The 23611-nt window shown below is 39.7% G+C and overlaps 1 protein-coding gene across 1 annotated transcript in view; it reads left to right on the top strand.

The window, feature by feature from the left end:
• FHOD3 (formin homology 2 domain containing 3) overlaps nucleotides 1-23611 on the top strand; it is a 363610-nt gene that overhangs the window by 329655 nt on the left and 10344 nt on the right. Inside the window, exons 21-24 of the mRNA XM_009885444.1 lie at nucleotides 5629-5819; nucleotides 7561-7753; nucleotides 15617-15788; nucleotides 18093-18254. Coding sequence (XP_009883746.1) covers nucleotides 5629-5819; nucleotides 7561-7753; nucleotides 15617-15788; nucleotides 18093-18254 — 718 coding nt within the window. The remainder of the gene's footprint in view (nucleotides 1-5628; nucleotides 5820-7560; nucleotides 7754-15616; nucleotides 15789-18092; nucleotides 18255-23611) is intronic.

The following is a 23611-nucleotide window of genomic DNA, read 5'->3' as shown; positions in this document are numbered from 1 at the left end:
TCATTTCAAACAAAACTCAAAGCCAAAAGTCAGATTATTTTCCATGGAAAAAGGGAGTTGGAGGATGCAAGGTTTCTTACGGTTGTGTCATTCCTAGTGGTGCCCACTGCAAGTGCTGCTGCAACTGCCCCAGGTCCCGGCACGGGCTGGTGGCAGCAGAGGTGAAGACAGAGCAGGGTAAGGCAGAGACTGCCGATTTTGGGGCAGATTGGGGCAAGGGGGAAGGAGCTTCAGTGGCAAATGAGACTTCGAGATTATGTCTGAAAGAGAGCAAGCGAAGTTTCGCAGGTGTGCCTGACAGCACAGTGGTGTTGCAGTAACGTTCCAGGTGAAATGACTGCAAGTAGTGCTGCAGGTGCCATAACTCCATCCGAAGGGACCTACATCGCCACTTAGTGGTGTTGCTCCTCTTCGTCCCAGATTATGGGAACTGTCATGCAGCATCTGCAAAAAAGTCCCATATTAGTATGTTTATTGTACATTGTTTAAGGATCTAAAACACAGTGGAGTTGCGTATATGATTGGGTAGACTCATCTGGTCATACCTCAGTAAACATCTCTGTCCTTTAAATTTTAATTAGTGGATTGATTCAGGTGTTCTTATTTCCAAAATTATTTTGGCAGCACGCCACCTCCTACCCTAGAATTAGAAATGTCTGGACAGAACCTCCTTTATATTTTGAGATTTGGCATCTACTTCACTTAAAATGTGTGACCAACAGTGTGCAAGAGGGACTAACGTTCATTTTGGGATAATTCTTGTGACATTTGGTGAAGCAAGCCAGTGTGGAAATACTGGAGGAGACAGAGTTTTGAACATATGCCACAGAAGGTCGCTGCACTCGGATGACAGTGTGTTTGCAAGGAGCGATTCTCAGAATTTCCTTTGGCGCTGAACCAGCTCAGGAAAAGAGGAAGATTTCATGTTCCCTGCCAGAACGCATCCCTGTAATAATGTGAGAATGAATGGTGTGACCCTGAATTATAAACAGCTCAGACTAGGCTGTGGTCTGCTGCAGAAGCTATCTTGAACTTTGAAAAGAGAAAGATTTTGTATGTGATTATATGTATCTTTCTATGATGTGAGTTAAAATAGTTGTCATTTTATTGTGAATTTAGGGCAACATTTGTCATTGTGAAAGCATCAATCTTTTATTTAATGCACCTTAGGACTAGGATAAAAATGCAGATATACAGGTCTTCCTTAGAAAATGTCTGGGCTTGGTACGTTCACCGCTGAAAGAAACGTGAGTGTAATCAGGTGCAGCATCTTTGATTTTAGGACAGTTTTGTACTTTAAGTAGCGGTGGAGCTTAGCCCAGACACTAGAGGAGATTTAGCTGGAGGAGGAAACATGTGCGTGAAGCACATTCCAGCTGAAGGAACACTGAAGAAAAATGACCTGTTATCTCACAGCAGCTACAGTTATTTGCTGTGCGTGGCAATCCATACCTGGAATTGTGTATGCTGCCCTAGGGAGTATATATCAGAAGGCACTTTAGGCTTGAGCCAATGCATTTAATTCCCATTGTGTCTCAAAGCAGTCCTTCCTCTCTCTCCCAACAAATAATAGGAGTCCAATTCCTGTGTTGCCATAAGATATTCATGGCCACACAGAGAAATAACATCCCAAACTGAAAACCAGAAGGGCTCCCTGATACCTGTCCTGCCTGAATGACTGGGGCATGGTCTTGTATTTCATGACTTAGAAAGTATTAAACTTGTATACAGAGCAAGTGATATTGGATGTATGGCATATAGTGGAACTTGGTAAAAATAGGCCTTTTAAAGGACCAATGTTCACGGAACCGGAGTGGGCAGTGAAGTAAATGCTGAGCCATTTGATGGCAGTGGTAGTTTTTGAGTCAGGTGAAAACCAGCATGAACAGAAGTCATCTGGGCAGTAGGTGTATCGCGCGATATTGAATTCTCAGCCCAATGACGTGAGAAACCTGGTAGAATTCTCTTCTGTGTTGCTGTTTATGGCAGAGTCATGCTACCATGGTAGCAAGCAATAAATAATGATATAAAGGGATTAAAATGAGTGCTGGCGTTGCTGGCATGTGGTTGGAAGGTTTGATTCTTGGTCTGAGTGTCATTTGTGCAAAATGTGGTGGTGCATTAAATTGAAAAAAAAATTATTTTTTTTTAAAGTTGCCCATTAGTGACTTATGGCAATGGTTTCCTGACTGAGGCTGACCCTGCAAGGTTTGTGTCACATAAACTAATCTTTAAATCCTATTTGGATAGACTGTCTCCGGCTACTCCACTCTGTTGCAACAGTGTCTACAAATGCACTTCTCGGAAGACTGAACAGTGGGCCTAGCAAGAGACATCACCGATAAATAGCAATTAGTTCTGACTATTTTTCAGCTAGTGTGGTTGTGAATGGAGAGGAACCTGGCAGGAGAAAAGAGGTACATATCAAATATAACTCAGGAGCATTTAGAAAGTAGCTTTTTCTAAATTGGTTTACCAATGCAAACAAACATTATAGTGTCTGAAAGAAAAGTATTTTTTATTTTGCATAACAGCTTAAGACTGCTCATTGTTTTGCCTGAGGGAAAAAAAAAGAGATTTATGTTTAAAACTGTAGCAGAAGGTAACAGTAAGCAGGACCAGCAAGCTGCGTATCTTTTGCACATACATACATGTCCTGAGTTGAGGAGGAGGAAGAAGAATGTATGTTTCCACCTTCCTCCAAAGCCTGGGGCACAACAGCTATCCAGGGAGAAAACATTTCGGATTACTGCTTTCTTTTATTCAGTACAGCATAGTTATAAAATAATGCCACAGTGGTTCCTGTCCAAGCACCTCCTATGCTGAGGTCTCCTGGAGCCACAACATGATGCAAATGTCACCCAAATTCCTCCTTAGTTCTAGCATGGCCTTCCAGCGGCAGGCAGGAATTGTTGCATCATTCCTTGAAAGAAAGAAAGAATGAAAAAAAGAAAGGAATCACATCTTTCTACCGTTACGCAGCATTAATTCTTTTAGTAAAGTGTTGGAAATAAACACCTAAATAAAAAGGTGCAATCCGTGTTCCTTTGGGAATGCTGTGTGGACTGGCAGGGAGGTAGTATGGCATTATATATGCCTTTTCATGTTTCCTTTATGCATATTAGTTGAGTAATTGTCATTATTACTCCACACAAGTTCTTGTTCTCCTTATCACTGGGACACGTAGTTGGGATATGAATTATCATCGTTGTTACTGTAATATTTGTATATAACACTTTCAGTGTTAGACGACATCTTAAACAAAATAGCAAAAATGCCCCAAAAATGAAATTACAAGGATACTGCTGAGCAGTGTGACTGCTTTTGAACATTTGGGCACAAATAATTCATCTCGATTTGGACCACTGTGTTCATCTTTCATGATTGGTTGACTCAGTTAAAGTGAGGCTAAGTTGTTGCTTTTCAGATGGGTTTGTATTTTACTTCCATTTTCCACTGATGCAAGTACTTGCTGTTTTATGAGACGAAGTGTGCGTAAAATGAAGGGGCTTGTTGACCACACAATTATTGGACTGCTGCTGCTTGGAATACTGTAAAAGCTTCTTCACATCCATGATGCGTTTGGCTTCACAGTGAAGAGAGAAGAGGTTCTGAGGGTGTCAGATTCCGTGGGATCCTGCTTCTCAGTGGAATGTGGTGCTCATAATTAGGAGAATTAGCAGCTGTCTGTCTTGGTTAATATTCCAACACATTACAAGGCTGAGAAAATGTAAAAATTTGCAGAATAAGAGCTGCGGACTGCTTAGGACTTCCCCAGAGACCTGAATTTTTGATTGTGCTCAAAGATTCCTGTGCATCCCGTAGCCTGACCTGCCATCTCCAGTCCCAGCCGAAACTCTTGTGAATGAGCTGGCTGTTGGCAGGTTTCATGTGGCAGAGAATTGGCCGCATCTTTTCCCTGCAGATATGCTGTTCTCCGAAGATGTCTCTTGAACCTCTATGGGCTTGTACCTCACAGCTTTTTTGATAGATTAAAACTCATTCTGTTTTGAGTGAAAGCTGTCATAAAATGTCATAAAATGGAATTTGTCTAGTGCAGGGGCTGAGAGGCTTCCCCAGACAGGTTGGATAATTCTTGCTAGTAAGACCTAGAAATACCTCCTCTTGGCTTTTTTTTCTTAATTGGAATGCTCGTCTTTTTCCCCATGTGTGCTTTAGATATACCATCTATGGAGAGCAGCAATGTGTTTATCATCAACAGTGAAGATACTGACCTGGAAAGGACTTTTATTTAAAAAAAAAAAAAACAAAACCCACATATGCATTAATACAGCTATAAGGAAAACAAAAACCCCACAGCTGCTCCGCCTGCAGGGCTTTTCTGAATAGCAGAATGGATCAAAGGATGTTTTTATTTCCTTGTGAAGAGGAAAAATTCATCACTTTATAAATCACAGCAAAAACAAATCAAATCAATACCAGAAGCTTTTTAATAATAATGCATTTCTTATGGCTGTCCTCAGTATAGGTCTCAGCAGTGGATGCAGCACACAGCTAAAAAGAGTGAACTCAAACCTGTCTCTGACGCTGGTTTTCATTTAGCATTAAGAAATTAACTGGAGTATCAGACTGTAACATGCCAAGCTCTGATGTGTTTAGAATCTGAGAGCTAAATCTGTATTTTATAGCTTGAGTTCATCTGAACTGTGAAGCGGTATTGTAAAATAAATCTTTCCTTTCTTCAGAATTCAAGAACATGTTGGGTAGCTTTACTTTTTTCATCTGTTGTGTGCTGTGGTTGAGTCGTGAATGCACTTTGTCCAGTTGTTAGCAACGCATCCTGAATGTCTTCTGTAGACCATTGCGATTTGAACACCTTTTTTGGTTGATGAGTAAAGAAGCATCTCTCTCTCACCTTCTGTGGAATGTGTTAGCTTCTGTCCTGATGAATGTTACTGTAGGATGCAGTCATTTATTTTAACTGTGTTGAGAGACTTTCATAGTCATTATACGATCTTGTTACAAGCCAGCAAATTCGTACTGTATATGAAAGGATGAAAGTTAGCACTGAGATCACTAAATAACACTTACTTTCAATAGAGCATTAAAAAATTCTGGCCCATGAATTTTGTGATTAGAAGTAGATCATCTATTAACAAGTCAGTGCGTGGCTAGGGAGTAGATCCAAGTGCTTCCTAAATTGGAGAAGTGTTGGCTGGATATAACAGTGAGCAGCAAGCAGGGTATAAAAAGCTGTGAGTGGTAGAGAAAGGGATTAAGAAAAAGAGAAAGTTCTGTATTACCTCAGAAATAACTGAGTCGTGCAGTTGCTCGGTGTGGCCGTGAAGTTACTAGCAAGGGAAAAAACACATCACGGTATTTTATTATCCCTTCTTTAGGTGTTGGGCCTCCAAGACTAAAGCCAAATACATACGTGTATGGGTATTTCTCTGTTTTCAGTTTTCCTTGATAACATTTCATGTCTAGACAAAGTGCACCAGAGAAAGCTATTTCTTAATTATTTAGTAGTAATTAATAATGTGAATTAATGTTGTGCTGCCACTACATTGACCCTTCCTTATACATACACTGCATTGTTCAGATTTCCAAGGATACTACCACAATGTTTTTACTTAAAGTGTTACATTTTCTTTTCTTTTTTTTCAGGTTGACTTTGAACAACTCCAGGAAAACTTGTGTCAGATGGAAAGACGGTGTAAAGCATCATGGGATCACCTTAAGGCTATAGCAAAGCATGAAATGAAGCCAACTCTAAAGCAAAAAATGTCCGAATTCCTTAAAGACTGTGCAGAAAGAATCATAATCCTGAAGATTGTTCATAGAAGAATAATTAACAGGTACAGAATTAGATTGGTGACAGCAATATCTTGATAATAAATGACTTGCTAAAATTATAAATTATGACATCATATATATGTTTTTTATAAGTGTTTAATCCACATTCCAGCAAGTAATGTTACCAGGATGTATGTGGTGCATACATTGTTATAGACACCACTTAAGAAAGGTCCCGAGTCCAGAAACTTTCTCTATTTCTGATGAAAAGAAGCAATGATCCAGGCAGTCATTTATTCCCAAGGTGCAATAAATGGGTCTTTTAACACCTAGTCCCCAAAAGCTAACAGCTTTATGGTTAAGTTGCTGCATTTTCTGTCCTTCCCTGAATGCTGTTGAGCAGGGGTTGGCTTACTGTCTGATAAACAAGAACAGGCTGTAGAAAAAACAATGAAGTTCTGATGATAAATTTCTCATATACAGAAGTTGAAATGAGTCTGGTACAATGAATTCTTCTTATAAGCAGCACCACTCCTATTTGCAAGATCTACGACTTTGTGTTTTATGCTTACACAGCGGAAGGCAGAATAAAGATTCCTCTCCTTAGGACTTGCCGTTGGATTTAGTTTCATCCAATGGAGTTCACAGTAACTGCAGTGCTCTGAAATACACATAATCACGATAATTCCACAATACACCTGAGCTTCTTTTTTTTTTTTTTTCACAATTGTAGCTGTATGAGTTTAAGTAATTTGAGTAATTTATCTGTTTTCATGCTCTTTATTAGTGAAATTCTGAGACATTTTCCAACTTCTGAAGAATTTCCTAACTGGTGTGGTCAAAACTAGGATCTGGATTCCAAATGATCCCAAATTTGTGGATATACACTTGAGAAGTTGATTCAGCTCTTCTTTTGTTTTCATGATGACTTGTTTTTCATGCCACAGGTCTACAGAAATCCCAGTTGCAGTAGTAGGGAAGTGAATTCACTAGTTTCCTTTTTGTATTTTCCTTATGCATTGGACAAATAAGAAAAATATTAACTTTTCCTATTATGCCCTGCAACTGCTACTATAGACATCTCAAAAAAAAACGTATTCATGAATTTGCATTTTTCTAGGATTGGGAAGACTTTTTATCATCAGGGATGTAGATGCCATTAAAAGGAAGTCCCATACATTTTTAAACATTCAGTGTGCTATTGTAAATCATGCAATACAGAAGCAATAGTAAAAGTTACATATAGTGTGAAAACTCTGAATAACCGCAGAAGCAGTAAAACTGTGAATTGAGAGTATCCCAAACTAAAGTACTTGGTAGATAATATAATTTTATGGTCAGTTTTGTGAACCAGAAATTCTTTCCTGCTTGTGTTTTCTAGCCTATAAATCTGCATTCTTCTTGTCTAGACTTTCCCCAACATCGTAACATCCTCTTTGAAGTTGCTTAATACAAATAAATAAGATTGAAACTTAATAAATATTTTTCCTATAACTGAAATGAAATTGGTCATTCACATACCAAATTAGTCATATAAAGTAGATGGAGTTCCATAAACACCTTATCTCCTGCATCAGCCTGGGAAAGTGGACTGGGATGAAGTTATCATAGACTAGACTTTCATGGTTTCAATTATAAAACATACCAATGTTATGCAAAGCATCCATGAAAATTCTGTAGCACAAAAGAAATGATGGGAGCTAATAAAGTAATAAATGGATTCACTGAAATGTGTTTTTTTTTTCCTAGAAACCATCAAGGAAGATTTTTTCCCTTTGCATTTATGAACTCATTGTTTTCCAGGTTTCACTCATTTTTGTTATTTATGGGCCATCCTCCCTATGCAATACGTGAAGTCAACATCAATAAGTTCTGCAAAATTATTAGCGAATTTGCTCTGGAATACCGCACCACCAGGGAACGAGTTTTGCAGCAAAAACAGAAACGAGCTAACCACAGGGAAAGAAACAAGACCAGGGGGAAAATGATAACAGATGTAAGTGGCAAAATGTGTCTCCCACAGCATGGATTTTTAAAACTTTCTTTCATTGAATGTCGTCTATGAAGTGTTGTTACTCTTTTGTTTTTATTCTTAAGGGGGTCTTCTACTGTACGTAACTAACTCTGTTCTCTTGGAAGACAAAACTCGCAGGTCCTTGAATATAAAAAAAAGAAAGAAAACTAGAAAATTAGGTTCCTAATTGAGGACATGATTTAAATGATGAACCATTGTAACCATTTAAGTGGTTACAACCAAATTTTAATATTTTTTTTTCTCCATCTTTGAATATTCTAATATGCAGCCTTTAATCTTAGTAGTTTATCTATTTTTATGTGTGTATACATGCATGCACGCATACAGCAAACCCAGGACAGCATAGAACAGCAATTTTATGGGAACAGACTACTTTGGGGTTCTGAAAAAAATGGAAAATTATGTTCACAGTAGATGTTACCCTGCAAACTTTTTGACTGTACACTTGCATACTGATAAAATAAATGAAAATAAGATTAATTTTCTCACCTTAGTAAGCTTTAAAATCCCCTTGATTTTTTTTTCTTTTTTTTTTCTTTTTTAAGTTGATGTAGTTTGACTCAATCCAAATAAAGTTTTAAGAAGTGCCAGTACTTAATAAAAGTTTCCAGCTGTCTCAAAATCCAAATCTGGAGTCTCGATTAGATGTGAGTAGGTCATTGCATATGAAGCTACCCCTGCCTTTGGCATAAAAAGCCCTAAGCTTTTCACAGTTTTATGACTCAAGCAACGTAGATCAAAATATATATATATATATATATGTATTGAGAGTGGTATAAATTTTAAGTCATTGAATCACAATCATTTGTAGATCTTTCCTGGCAATATCCTCTTTAAATTTGGAAATCTGCCCCATCTAGAGAAAATGTTTAACCTGTATTATTATCACAAAAGATTTTCCCTTTGATCTAGCCTCAGGTTAAGGAAGAGGCTCTGATTTTATGCAAAGGGTATAATATAGTCATATAAATTTTCAAAACTACCACTGGGGAACTGAGGTCACTTTCTTCAGTTGCATCTCTGCTTTCCTGCTGTATTCTAGAGGAGCTAAAAGATAGCATTAACCAAAGAGATTAGTAAATTAAAATGTTCATTTCCTCAGGTAGCTTAAGTACTGTTTACTAGTTTAAACAATACTGAGATGTGAAGGAGTTACTGTTTTTCCTCCTGTATGATGTAGTGTTTCTGTAATTATCTGTCCAAGAAGAACTGGCTGCGGCAGGACAGAAAGCTTCTCTACGTCCTGTTCCTGCGGGAAACACAAGGGGAAAAAGAAATCTGATCTGGGAAGCGGAGAGAAGGGACCCCTTTCAGACCAGAAAGCGGCTCAGGGTTGACAGCTAGTCAGGGAGGAGCAGAGCCAGGGACGATGGCCGTTTTCCGAAAATGTAAGAAAGGAGGCAGCTAGGCCTTTCCCAAAATGTATTATTGGAAGATGTCTTGTTCAGCTCAAGATAATGTTGAGATTTGACAAGAATTAAATGCCATCAGACAGCTAGTGTTCCACCTAAAAATACCTTGCAGGTCCCCAGAAAGGGAGCATTTTTTGCCTATCGCTAATTTACAATTATATAACGGTCCTGTTAGCTTAAAAACAGAAAGCCTGCTGGAGTGAAAAAAAAAAAAATAACATTCTTTGAAATTCCCCTTATAGAGATGTTCTTTAAGGGAGTTATTCATGTGGCCATATGGTTATTTCAGGATTTACTAAATCTTTTTAACCGTAGCCCAGTGATATGGCCTCGTTTACCATTGCAGTAAATTTGATTGCAGTACATGGTAAAACAGAATTAAAGTTGCACCAGACTATTTGTCACAGCTTGCTTTGACAACTTCAAAGTCAGATCTACCTCAAAACAAGTTTCCAAATCAGCGGGATGGAAGATATTTATGTGTGAAGAATGATGAAAAAGGGGAGTTTTATTGTAGTCTTATGTTGGCTGTGGTTCATATCTGGTCTTGATTTTCTTAGTGTTTTATATTTGAAGGCATTGGAAAGGGAAGATATATCAGTAATGCATTGACAGTATGTTCAGCTAGTTACAGAACAGTGATAGAAGAAAGTTTAAATCTTGGCATTGGAAAGAAACTCTTTGTAGAAAGTCATTCTAATAAGAAGTTGTCATGTGGAATTTTAATTTCTGCTCTTGATGACCTGGAGGGATTGTGTGGTTTTTTTTATATTTACCTCCCTGTCCTCTTGGAAGTTTCCTCAGGATCTCATTTTTATCACCTTACAGTACATTGCTTTTAGGCAGAAGAAGAAGGATTTTAGCAAAAATGGGAAAGGAGTAAGCCAGAACTGTCCCAGTTCGTAACGAGAAGGCACGTATCTCTTAAACCTTGGTCCCCCCTGCAGTCTTGGAAGGCAGAGGGGTGCTGGCTCTTCGTATGGAGAGAGTCTGCTGGCTCTTTGCATGGAGAACTTGCATCAGCTTCAGCAACTGCTCACATGGAGGAGGGCTGAGAAACACGATGGGGAATATTTGCAGTCTTTCCTTCAGCCTTTTACCACAGAGATCTTTATATGTTCTTTAGTAGCTGAAGTGGACTGGGCACTGTCAGTTTAAATCTTGGTGAATGTTGTCTACAAGAGAAAGATGGAGGAGGAGGGGGTAAGGGGAAAAAATGGAAAACAGGGAGTTGCCACAGTTTCACGGGGAAAATTGCCTAATCTCTGTAACCTTATATCTGGCTTTTGCCAATGATAGCAGTCGCTCATCTCAGTCACAGTGAAAATAACAAGCAAGCAAAATAGGGAATAAATGCAATTATAGATATGTCTGAGCTTTTTGATGATTTTTAATAATAGTAGGTAATATAAGCATCTGTCTCCCAGATTTATGAAGTTCTGCTTTTTATGATACTTAAGAGATTCAATTCCAAAATTGCTATGTAATAGAAATAATATTTTGAAACGGCAAATCCACCACATAGAAATGCTAGCCTAAAGGAAAAACGGGAGGGAGGGAAGGAGGGAGATCTCCTCAGATTGTCTCGCAACATCCAGTATTTGATGACAGAAGAATCAAGCAGCCTTTTTTCCTAAAAACTAACACCTTGTTAAGAGATATTCAGTATAGCAATACTCTCCCAGTGCGTTTTGGTAATATTACATCTTAAAAATTTCCTAATTTATTAACACTCCCGAGTGTATTTGTAATGATGAAAAGAAGAAGGAAAGAAAAGGCAGAATGCAGACACCTGGGTGAGAGCAGATTTCCTTCCTGAAACAAAAGTTTGATTTATTTACTTTGCTTTGACTCCTTTTTGTCAGTATTTGCTGGGGGCAAGTGACTCTCCAGACATGGAAACATGGTGGGGATGGTGAACTGCTCCTCCTGTGCACCAGAGTTGCTTTGGGCGTCTAAGGACAATGGTTCTAGGTGTGAGCCCCCTCCACCCAGAGCAGGAGGAAGGGAAATGGTAACTGGAGATGAGCAAAGTCAGAGGGTACATTGCTCATTGCCCTTAATATAAGTCCACCACAAATCACTTTTAGCTAGATTAAATTGGCAGGAGGGCCAGCAGCTGGGACTTTCCCTGTAAAAATCTAGCCTGATATAAATTAATAACATAATACGCTTTTGTTTGGAGCACACTCTTTGTAATGTATGTATTCTGCTCTTCACCTTTCCTTCAGTGCCTTTTGCCTGTTGTTTAGCTTAATTTGCTTTCTTCCCGCCTTTTATTTATGAGATAGATGTACATATGCATTAGAATACAAGTATGTTCTTGCTTCCCCTTCTCCTTTCTGTTTCTTATTCATGCCAAAAAGTGAACAGTGGCCTTCAGAAGAATCGCGACTCCCTACCCCTGGGGGATGGAAAAAAGCAAATGGATCCTTTCATAATGTAAAGGGAACATACCTGCTGAGGTCCCTCTGCAAAACATCTGCCTGTGTTTCTGTCAGTGCCACTGCGTCCAAAGAAAAATAAGCATCTCACTCTTCGAATAAAACATACCCTTAAAAAGTAATGTTAATGTGCTGCTCAGCACTCTCACAGCTAATCTTCTTATGGAGACTGTGCTGAAACTAAACTGAGGGCCAAAGTAAATCAGGCTTTCATTTTTAATGATGAATGTTTCTGGAACAGAATGTATCAATCCCAGACAGAAATCATAGCTGAGATGGAGATAAGGTCAAAAATATGTATTAGTAACACTAGGGAGGGGAATAGAATTGGTGGAATGCTTCTTCTAAAAAACAAAACAAACCCCACAAATAAAAGATGCATTGAATTTCTAGGCTATGTTTGCACTTTATAAGCAATCAAACTGAAAATTATGGAAAGAAAGAGCCCTGGTACTTGAGAAACTGTTTTACTTTGGGAACCTTCCATGTGGGGCATTTCTACAACATAATGAAGAATTCCCCAGGCATTTGGGAACACAGCTCTAAATATTTTGCTAATTCTCTGTAAATCCCCAAATTTAAGAACACTCCATACACCATATTTTGATACACCCGTTGCATTTAATGTAGTGTAACTGTCAAAATAGTGTTACATGCCTGCTGTCACAGAGGGTGAAAGCCCTGAATCACAAAGGATAATTGCATCTCTTTAATTTCCAGGATCTGGTACCAGGAAGCTACTGAAGAACTTTAAGCATTTATTCAAAGGCTACTCAGCATTTGATTTTAGTGGTCTGTTAAATTGGAACTTGAAGTTGAAAAGCCCCAGCTTAAAAAAGGAATTAAAACAAGCACTTAAGTGTAGAGGAAAGGAATTGCCAAGAAGCTGACCTCTGCTCTGGGAGAAAGAGCAGCCAGGACCTCCTTGTGCTGAGCAGAGCTGGAAAAAGGAGAGGGAGTCCTTCCTAGTGCTCTCGATTTCCACAGGGCAAAAAGTGGGCAAGCAACTGCATGACTCAAGGGAGAGAAATAGGATGGGTTAGGGGTACCTTCAGTTTATAATTTCTCTAAGAAAAATCGGGAAATTCTGATATACACTACTGACAGTGACAGTCTGTTCTGTGTACAATTAACTAAAAAAAAAAGCAAGTTGATTGTCTAAGGAATTAATTCCTTTTATGCTTTGTATTTTTATGTCCTCCTATAATTGCATAAACAGTACCATGGTTACCTCTTACTCTGTTGTGGTTTGACCATACTGTCCTTCCTAAATCTTGCTGTTTGTCCTTCTCCACCCTGTCCTTTGTTTCTGGTGGCAGACCGATGAAGAAGAGGATGCTGAGGTATGGTTCTCTGAAAGAGCATGTCATTCCCATGTCCCCCGTGTGCTGTGACATCTAATTTCTAACTCAGCGTGGACTGCTCACCTCCATCTGCTCAACTGGAACTATGAACCATGACATTTTTCTCATAGCTTTTTCGTGCAATCATAAGAACGCATTTTTACAGTCAGCTTTAACCATATACATACCTGCTGTCTCAAATAAGGATATCCTGATCTGAGGCCTTAAAAATTTGAAGTTTCCTCATTTCTTTTCCTTAATGTCTGTTTACTAAACTGCAAAGTATCCTCACTACCCAAAACATCAATGATGTGAATGTTATGGGGATCATCAGTTACCTTAGGCTAGGGATTACCATGATAATTTCATAGTCATTATTAAGCTGTGTAAGTCTAAATGGTGTTATTTTGTAGTGTTCAAAAGCATCAGGATATAGGGATGCAAAGCAAATTGTAATGGTTCTCCTTGCTGTATGAACTGCAAATAAGGTACTTCAGTCACCCTAAAGGTGAGCCATGGAGTAGTTCATGTATTTATCATAAAGTGCTCCTGAAGGTGATGTTGAAAATAAATAAAGGAGTGACTAAATCATTTAAGAACTATAATGCACTAGCTATATTCATAATAAAACAATTTATTGGTTTGAGGAACATGTATTGTGCAATGCATTTTTTCTTCAGCATTAGTGCTTTCTTCAATTTGCTGAACATAAACAATGTGGCTTAATGCTCATTGTTTCATAATGGCAGTCATTTGCTCAAGAGGCTGGGGTTTGGCCATTTATCTACAGCAGTGTCTGAAAACTAAGGAAGTGAAACAAAACTTCTGGCTATAGAGCTCCTCCCTCAGTGATGATTTGTGCTGTATAGCTTGGGGCACAGAAAGAAAATTACGCTAATTAGCCTGTTCGTGCCAACATTTAACTAACCGGTGTGAATAGTAACTAACAGTTATGTGAAAACTTGATCCTTTGTTTTTTTCTGAGATGATTGGCTTTACAACCCATTGTATTTAAGAGAGTGTTCTTAATGCAAAAATGGCATGCACTTTCATAGAAGTTTCTTTCTAATGTTTTTCTGTCTTTTAACTTCACATGTGATACTCTAGCATTTGTACACGTTCCACATCAAAATGTTGCAAGCTCATATTTAAGAAGAAAAAAACTTCTCACCATCAAAAATAAGTCTCTCTATGGTATATTTAGCTCAGTGCCTTGTAGGGATGATTGTTTTGCTACTTAGTTGAACTTGCTGTCCTACCCCGAAAAGTCATTATGTTAAAATAGAATCATCCTGTCATTGATTTACAAATTAAATATTTTCAATTTGCATTCTTGACAATCACAGGGACTTGATCAAAGCTCTGACAGTAGGGCCCAGTCTTTTCTTCCAATTTACTGTTCTCTGACAGAAAGGCTCTGCAGGTTTGCATCCCTTTAACTGACTGGCTCGATATCATCAAGTGAATAATTGATGTTGTTTATTATGAAGAGGGAGAAGAGAATGCAGCACAACTTACTTCATCTGTGCTTAATTGGTAGGAATAAGATCAAAAGAAAAGAGAAAACACCTTTCGGTTTCTGATGCTGGACTGATATGACTGAAAATACCGAGGGATATTATTATCTGTTGATGCCTGTTTGCTGTTGACAGAGCCTGTCTTTTTTGCAGCCGGGGCTGTATTTTAAATGTGCTTTAGCCTTTCTGTAGATAAGAGCAGTGGAGCGAATACCAACATAGGCAGAGGCTGGGAAGGGAGAGCAGCCCAGCCATGCATTTTCTCCTTAGAAATTATCCGTTTCTGCTGGTTTCATCCATTTCTAGATGGCTGTTTTCCGCAACCAGTGGAGCTGCTGCATCCTCGTGCTGTGCGAGCCCAGCTAATGTAGCCGCTGTTGTTAACGTAGTCGTGGTGACAGGGAAATCACACGGGGGGGGGGGCCGGGACAGGCAAGCAGAGGGCAGATTCCTAAATCTCTTGTAAGGTTTTGTTTGTTCTTCTAACTGCTGACTGCAATTTTTGTGTTTTGGCCATGAAATAATTTGGCTGGGTGTTCTGCGACCGGGGATTTTTTTAGCGTTACTGGTAATGTATTTTAAGGTTACTTGTAGGTATTTATGTTTTACACAGGTTTGAAGTTTTCTGTGCAGCAATGCAGAGAGGCAAGAGGGAAGGGTCTCTTTTCCTAGACTGCTCTCCCAGTTTTGCCTTGTTGCTGAAAGCTGATGGTAAAGGAAAAAAACAGTTTCTTATTTGTGTCGGGTCTTGTGCTGTCTCCCTGTTTCATACCTGACCCCAGATTGGGCCCAGCCTGGGTCAAAGGTTTCAAAGCAAGCTTTCTACCTTATACTCTCAGACCAGACAGAAGGTCAAAATTATAAGGCTTTAGCTAATGCATCTGGTTTTCCTCTGATTTTGTCAGCTGCTGTCACCCCGTTTCCAGTTTATTTCTGCTCAGGATGCATGCTTTGGGAGAGGAGCAACTGTTGCCTGGCTCTTCTGGGAATATCTGCCCTCTGAACCAGCCTGAGAGGACACTTCTCTCCTTGCAATTCCCAGTCTAGATGCTGGCCTATTCTCTGTGCTGTTTGCCATTAAAACAACAAAACCTTTTTCCTTCCGCAGTCCGGCAAGTTCTCCAGCAGCTCACCCCCCTGCCAGAGCCAGCCCCAGGGGCTGCAGTACGCCGAGGACGCTGCAGAGCACGAGAACATGAAGGCCGTGCTGAAGACCTCCTCCGTTGGTGGGGAAAGCACCACGGCGCTCGGGGTCCGCACTCGAAGCCGGGCCAGCCGAGGTAAGTGCCAGCAGTTTCCTTTTGGCCACGTTTCTTGTGGTGCAGTAGCCACACATTGGCCCAGATGCAGGTCGTGGCCCCCTTGCACAGTGGTTGCAGCAGAAAGGGTTGAAGGAGAAGACCCCAGTGGTGTTTCCATAATGGAGGTGGTGTTTTGGGTCACAGGGATGTAGGAGAATTTGCCTGAAGTTTTAACACGTGGATCACAGCCAAAGTAGTGCCTGGGGGCATTAGGAGTACAAGCCTGCAGAAACTGGCATCTCTTTCCCCACCTCCATGAACGTGGCTGCCCACTAAAACCCCAAATTTTATTCCTGTTCTCATCGTGAAGGCAAAACAGGGGATCCATGATGTGGTTTTCTTTTTATTTTCAAGAGAAACAAGTAGAAAGTAGCAATTCAAATTGAAGTGAAAGGGCCTTGCAGCATTGTAGGAATGGCTGGGGAGAAGAAAAAGGGTAGGAAAAAGATGGCATATCTCCTAACCACCTCCCTGCTAAACTGCAAAGGCAGTGAATTAAGTGGAGCCTAGAAGCAAAGAAAGCTGCTGTGGACAGCCCCACATCTCCTTGCTGTCCTGACACGTACCTCTTTCTCTGAGGTCCACGTCACTCTGCTGTTTCCAAATGTCAGCATGGGTGATTTCTGAAAGCTGACAGGGAGGAAATGAAAACCTGACCCAATCTGCTGATCCCAACACCTGATACTCTGACAGAAGAGCTCCCTGGTACAACCATTCTTGGCAATGAGATAGCCTTGTTTTTTGTCCAAGACGTGATTCACTGGTACACCTCTTCATTTAAGAAGCCACTAAACCACTTCCGTTATGCTAAATCATTTCACAGACACTGGTTTCACCAGTTTATTTTCTTTCTGTTCCCCGCCCCACCTCCCATACACGTGATACCTGAAAGATGGCTTTGGAGTCAAGGTGATGCACCAAAATTCAAGTCTTCGTTTTTCTGTTCTGGTATTTATTGTTCCTCATCTCTGGATATCTTACACTTTCTTGATTCTTTTTTGGTACCACTGAGAGCACATCCAGTGCATCCACCACTAAGTCTGTGTGTGTAGTTTATTAAGGCTTTAAAGCATGATCCTGTCTAATTTGGAGCTTTCATAGTTCCAATTTAAGCAGCAAGTCAACTAGCTAAAGTACAAAGATGAAATAATTCAAGCTGCACTGCAAGAAGCTGGATAGCTGAAGTAATCTATTGAATGCTAACAAGCAGCGCGTCCTGATAATGGGAGTCAGCTTGTGTTGCCCTGAAGAACAGCAGAGGCGGAGGATGGGTGAGCCAGACAGAAGCTTGTCAGGAGCACTATTGTAATACTCTTAATGAGAGCCAGGAGAGAAGCAGCAGAGCAAAGTGCTAATCAAAGCTGCTGTTTATTCATGTCGGGGACGTGATACGGAGTGGCCTCGCCAGTGAATTTTTAGCTGCTTGCAATTCTACCACACCCACTCTTTTGCAAAGCTCACTGTCACTGTTCTCACTGCAGGCTGGCCTTCGAATTTTTCAAAAGAAAAAAGCACACAGAACAGTAATCTGTAGTAGAGGAACCCAAAGCTGTGTCTGACACAGCTCTGTGGAGTAAGGATTGCCAGAGCCTTGGGTTCCGAGCCATGGCTCACTTGTTTGTTTGTGGTTTTAACCGAAATTGCTTATTTAGCTTTTCAGCTTGCCAGCGACTCTTGCTTTTCTGCTCATAACAGAGCACACAGAGTTGTGCCGGGACACATACAGCTTTATGATGAGAAGGTGAATTCTTCATAGTGAAAAGGACAAGTAGACGTGTCAAACCACATTTTTTGCCCTTTTTGTGTCGTCTTTGCGCTAGGCTGTGATACAGATGCTCAGAAATGGATTCATTCTCTCTTTTGGTACAAAGGACCTGTCTTGCTGATTTGCATCAATTTCTAACATGCCATGTCTTCTAGTCTCTGTGTAATAGGAGCAGAGAGAAACATGGAGACACAACACTCCACCAATCCTTGGCTTATAGACAGCCTAGCAGACATTTGCCAGTCGTATGGTCAAGGATAAGACTCTGAGGCTGAAGGGAATAGAAAGTTATAATTGCATTTGAGCTCTTGGGTCTCTGCTGATACAGCAGAGAATCTAGGGTATTATTTAGAAATATTCTCCATTAGGCAGAGTCTTCTGCTTTGGCCAATTTGAAGTAGCAATGACTGAGTTGTCTGCTATAATTCCCCCCCCAAAAAAAACCCAACTGCAAAACCAAAGTGATGCAAGAGACTTCTGTCTTCTTTTCCCTCAATTCATTTGCTGGACTTTTCCAGGCCGTATCAGTTCATGGAATGCTGGCAACGACGATTCACCTAATGCAACAGATGATGCAGCAGATGAGATCATGGATCGCATTGTAAAGTCCGCCACCCAAGTGCCAAGCCAGCGAGCGGTGCCTAGAGAGAGGAAGCGGTCACGAGCAAATAGGAAGTCATGTGAGTATATGGCTATTGCATTTCTCAAAATAAGCAAAGGTACAAATGTTTATGTATATTGGTGTAGGAACCGGGCCTTTAGCACGCAGACACGCATTGGTAGTTCATAGTAGCTCAAGTGTATACTTAATGATTGCTATATTATCTATCTTTTATATATATATATCTTACTGTAATTTAAACGATGTATGCAGTAGATGAGTATATTGGTGTAGGAACCGGGCCTTTAGTACACAGACATGCATTGGTAGTTCATAGTAGCTCAAGTATATACTTAATGATTGCTGTATTATCTATCTTATATATATATATCTTATTGTCATTTAAACGATGTATGCAGTAGATGATTCTGTCTTCTACAGAAGTTGAAATGTCCTTAGCAATAAGAGAAGAAGGTTTTATGGTGCTTTAGAGCTTCTCTGATGACAGTGCTTATTCATAACTAGAGAATTCAGATCAAGACCTCAGATGGAGACTGTGAAGGTACTGGTGTGAAGATAAATAGTTGTACCTGTAGCTGAATTTATTCATAAAGCAAAAAGTAGTTTGAGAGAATGCACCTCTTAACGTCTGTCGCTCTTGTGCATCCTTCCACAGCCCTGAAAACAAAGTATCTACTGCCGCTTGGCTGCAAATTGGTTATAGAGCAGCTTAACTTCCACTGGGAAGAAAAGGTAGCACATTTATAAGGTGGTCTTTCAACGGTGTAGTGTGCTCAACCACAGTTTGAGTAGTTTGATTTTGTGCTTTGTTAAATACAATGTTAAAGAGGTGATGAGCTTCCTAGTTATTTTTTTCCTTATGTGCAGAGACTACTGCAGTTACTGTGAGAAGGGTATGTGCCCAAAGAACCTAAGTTTTTAGTGTTTAATGTTATTCACCATATGTGGCTTTTTGACTACCTTTCCATCCATCTTTTTAGCTTTTCTGGGAAGTTAGGACAAAGAGGAGACAACAACAGTGAGTGAAAAATGACACAGATTCTCGTTTTTTGTGGAATTGTTCTAACATAGTGGGTGATCAAAAACATTTGGTCTAAGCAGTGATTGCTATAAACTAGCATGTGCTGAAAGCATATTCACTTTCCCCAACATGCTAAGAAAGGGACTTCTGCATGTGGCAAGACCAAAAGCAAAGTGGACACTGGTTACATGAGCCAGACTCTAAGCAAAGAAAATGAGCTGACACTGGATTGTCTGTCTTACTTTCCGTCATACGCTGTGCCGTACCTCTTTGTGGCATCACCTTCTGCTGCTACCCACTTCCCCACATGGTTCTGGTCTTCTGCGCGTGCTGACTGCCCTAGTTGGCTTGTGCATAGCAAATAAACCTCCTGTATGTTTGCCTATTTCCATGGTTTATCCTACACTAAATTATTTCCTTTGTTAGCAACACTATCTTCATGCACACACACGAAAAAGTCTTATTTCTGCTTTTTACCAGGTACCTTTTTCCCAAGGAAGCACTTGCTGCAGAAAACAAAACAAAACAGAACAGGATAATGATAATAAAAATACTATATATTTTTCCTTGGAGCTGGTTTTTATATTCACTAAAATCATTAACAAGGATTAAACATTCATTAAATGTTTAGGCTGGGACTGATTTCCATTGTAATTAATCATGGTAGAATCTAGCTCTTTTGCTTGTTTGTTCTTCAAGATCTGAATGAGGCTCTTAAGTGGATTAAAGGGCAGTTTCAAAACAAACATGAAGTTCAGTAGTTTAGCATCACTTTCAGCTGACATGCTGAAAGAACGTGTGAAAAGAGAATATCTTAACTGAACTGTTTCACTTTGATTGATAGTTAATATACCTGGATGCTGAATAAATGAAGTAGTTTAGCTCCAAAATACACTCAACTGGACTGATAATATGGCACCTTCAGGAAATGGACAGAGACTAGCCCTTGTCAATGCATGATGATCTTCCTGGTAGAAATGTAACACAGGTCCTCCATAAACATAGTAGAAAGTAGATTTTTAGGCATACTTCAATGATTTAGATTAGCAGGCGCTATGACATTAATTATCTACAGAGCAAAGAGACCCTATAATCTGACGGGTTTGATTCACCTCCTTCAATCTTCAGGCTCCCAAACGCATTCTTTGGCTTTTGCCATGAGCTTGGTACTCAATCTATTCATGGACATCAAAGTGAAACTCAGTTGAAAGGAATGATTTTCACTGTGCATCGTCTTGCATATGTCTCATTGCTTTCAGTGCAGAACTGGAAATCTTGACAGGCTTACTTAGTATTCAGCAAAGATTTTAGTGAACCTGAGCTGATGTACGTGTTTTTAGCAAAGTCAGAAATCCAAAAGATTTATATGCAGTTGCACTGTAAAATTTCCTGTGGTTCAGGTAGAAGGTTCTCGTGGGCAAGGGATTTTTTTGCCATAAAAAAGACAGAAAAATGTGAAGTAAAAAGCAAATGATACTCAAGTCATTTATAACTAGGGAAAACAGAAACAGGAATATGGAAAAGGTTAAGTTAAATTCAAGAAATAGTTGTAATGGGAAAATGAGACATTTTGACATGTTCATTTGCACCGTTTTAGCTTTTGTAATTGTTGAGCAGTGTGACTGTATCTGGTATGCAGACAGTTTAGTTAGATCTTAATGACGCAGAAGAGTTTCAACTCTCGGAGCGATCCGCAGAACCATAAATTGGGAGGAAGAATCAGGCAGCAAGTCATCCAACAAAAGACAGATGGAAACATCTGCATCTGTTGGTTGAAGATGCAAATGGTCACTGATAAATCCAGATATGACTGAAGTCGACTGAGACCTAGTGGGAAGGAATTTGTTCGGTGGGAGCTGAAATGGACTGCAGAAAGCTAAGGTACATGGTAAGTGCATAACAACTGAGTTCCTGTGGTGATCTGCAGAGAGAGAACTTAATTCTGTGCTAGACCTTTACACAGTGGAATTACAGTAACCAACTGGAAGTCATTGCCTCATGATGGGTGTTCAGAGACCTGCCTACCAGACATACTGGTGTGGTGTTATATAAGAGAAAACAACATTGCGGTTGTATTTATTCATCAGAAGCCTCATCAGAAAGTCACAGGGTTGAATGAGCCACAGAAACGTTCTGTCACCCTTTGAGGTGGTCATTCAAAGATAGCTTCAAGGCAAGTTGCCATGGGAGTCTTCTGCTGGGTTTTTTCTCTCTGATGTCCATATTCTGTGCGTAAACAACAGACCTCAGCCTCTAGAGATGTCAGTTCAGCATATTTTAAAAGATAAAATACAAATCAGGTTGAAAATATACTGTTTCTGTTCTTGAAAGCTTTCTATGAGAAAGGTTTTTATAACATTATGGGGAGCTGTTCAACCTAGCAAAGAAATAAAAAGTAATATACTTAGGATTGTCTGGTTCTCCCATAAGATTAGGGTGACCTCAAACGATGCCATAACAAATAAGGAGTGCAAAGGAAAATTGGGATAAGGAAGTTGTAAGAGTCACTCTATTTGATAGTCCAAATTCCAATGAATACAATTGCTGAACTTCAGCAGCTTATCGAACAGTATTACAGGCATTGCAGCAGTGGATTAGGGGAAATAAAAATGAAACTCCGTGTATGAGATACCACTGAGATTTCAAAAAACAGTCAAGAAAGGAGGTTATTTAATACAGAGAGCTGAATTAAAAAAAAAATAATATAAGGTGGATAAGCAGAGTTTGCTGTGAAGGTTAAAAGAAGTGAGGTAAGAGAAGAAATTATATAAAGAAGAATAGAACTGCTTAGAAAATCCTGTTACTAAATGAGAGTTTCACACCATAATGAACCAGCCTCTGCCAAGTGCTTCAAACTGGGGGAGAAGAAAAATAGGTCTTATAGCCACAGCAGCTTTGAGGCAACAGAAGACACATAAAGACTAGCAGGATCATCCATAAGATAAAAATTTTGCTTAAGTACATTTAATTAAAAGAGCCCTCCCAAAACTCAATAATAGGCAAATAGGAAGATAATGATGTTTCCCTTCTTGTCGTGGCTGTTTATTTGAAGCATCCATCCCCCAACATAAAATCTCTTCTCTCAGGATTAGACTGTTACAGAGGTGCTGTCGCTGTGTTGGTCTCATTGAACTGAATGGAGCTATCTCAGGAGAATGAGATGATTCCCATGGGTCGGCATCACAAAAAAATCATACTCCAATTTAATAATAGTGAATAAGCATATGAAAGGTATTTACACTAATTCTGGCATACACAGAGCAATACTTGCAAATGTTGAGCCAAACAGGGTTGATTTGTGAATGGCGACAGCAGGGCTCTGAAAAAGGACCAAGAGAAAGTCCTAAGGATTTGTTACCTTGTTCAAGTGCTGATTAAGCCACAGAGTGGAAAAAACAAACCAGCTGACTAGCAACTACCTTAAGGCTAAAACATGGACCTGCAAGTATCTTCCTTCTTTTTTATGAATTATTAGTATTAGCAACCTTCATGCTTGAAAATGTGTCTCCTGGCTCCCTAAAGTCAAGGCAGTGGTCAAAGAGTAGAGATCCCAACATTCTTGCCAAGAAATAATTTCAGATAATTGTTATTTGCAGAGCAAAGGCAGGGCCAAGGAAATAGCTCTTTAAAGATGGCTTGACTATACAGCACTGTTTCCATCTGGATCTTCAGCTGACCCTGAATGCTAAACCATAATGTAGGGCCCAGGTGTGAGTAATATTTGAGGGTGAGCACCACAGTGGTGGTTGTGTTGGGTTCTGCTGGAGACACTGCATGAGGATGTTGCAGAGTGCGAGGCTTGTGTTCCTCCGCATTGTTTCATCTCAGAGTGTCTCCCTCTGTGTTCTCTCTTATTTCTCTTGGATTTTATTAAAATTGAAAACCTGCTTTAGATTTGCATTAGAGAAATAGGTTTGGAGCAGATAATAATTGAATCAGAATTTAATCCAATATTCAAATGAGAAGATGACCAAAATTATTTGTGATGTTTAAAAAAGAGAGAGGAGAGACACGATAATGAGAGACATGATAATGCCTTGTTCTTTTATTAGGCTTTGGAATCACATGGTAGCCTAATAATATACCCTGTGCCTGACCCTTGACATATGGAAACATCTCATAAGGATTTATTGATTTATTTGCATAATGACTTGCAGGGAGTAAAAAGATCCTTACAGTCATTATGCAGAAATGGATCTGTGGCACGACTCAAGTAATCTGTCAGACTCATACGAGTGGACTGTGGAGGAGATGGAAATCGAATCAAGATTATCTGAATCCTAGACAAATAAGCTCAGGGCCGGTGGATTAAACTTAACTACATAACATCCCAGGTCAGGTATTTCATACTAAATTCCACCTCCAGTAAAAGTGAAAAAGGAGTTAGCACACTG

This window comes from Charadrius vociferus, unplaced genomic scaffold (assembly GCF_000708025.1).
Source record: "Charadrius vociferus isolate BGI_N301 unplaced genomic scaffold, ASM70802v2 scaffold174, whole genome shotgun sequence".
NCBI lineage: Eukaryota > Metazoa > Chordata > Aves > Charadriiformes > Charadriidae > Charadrius > Charadrius vociferus.
This window is presented reverse-complemented; position numbering and strand designations above follow the sequence as displayed.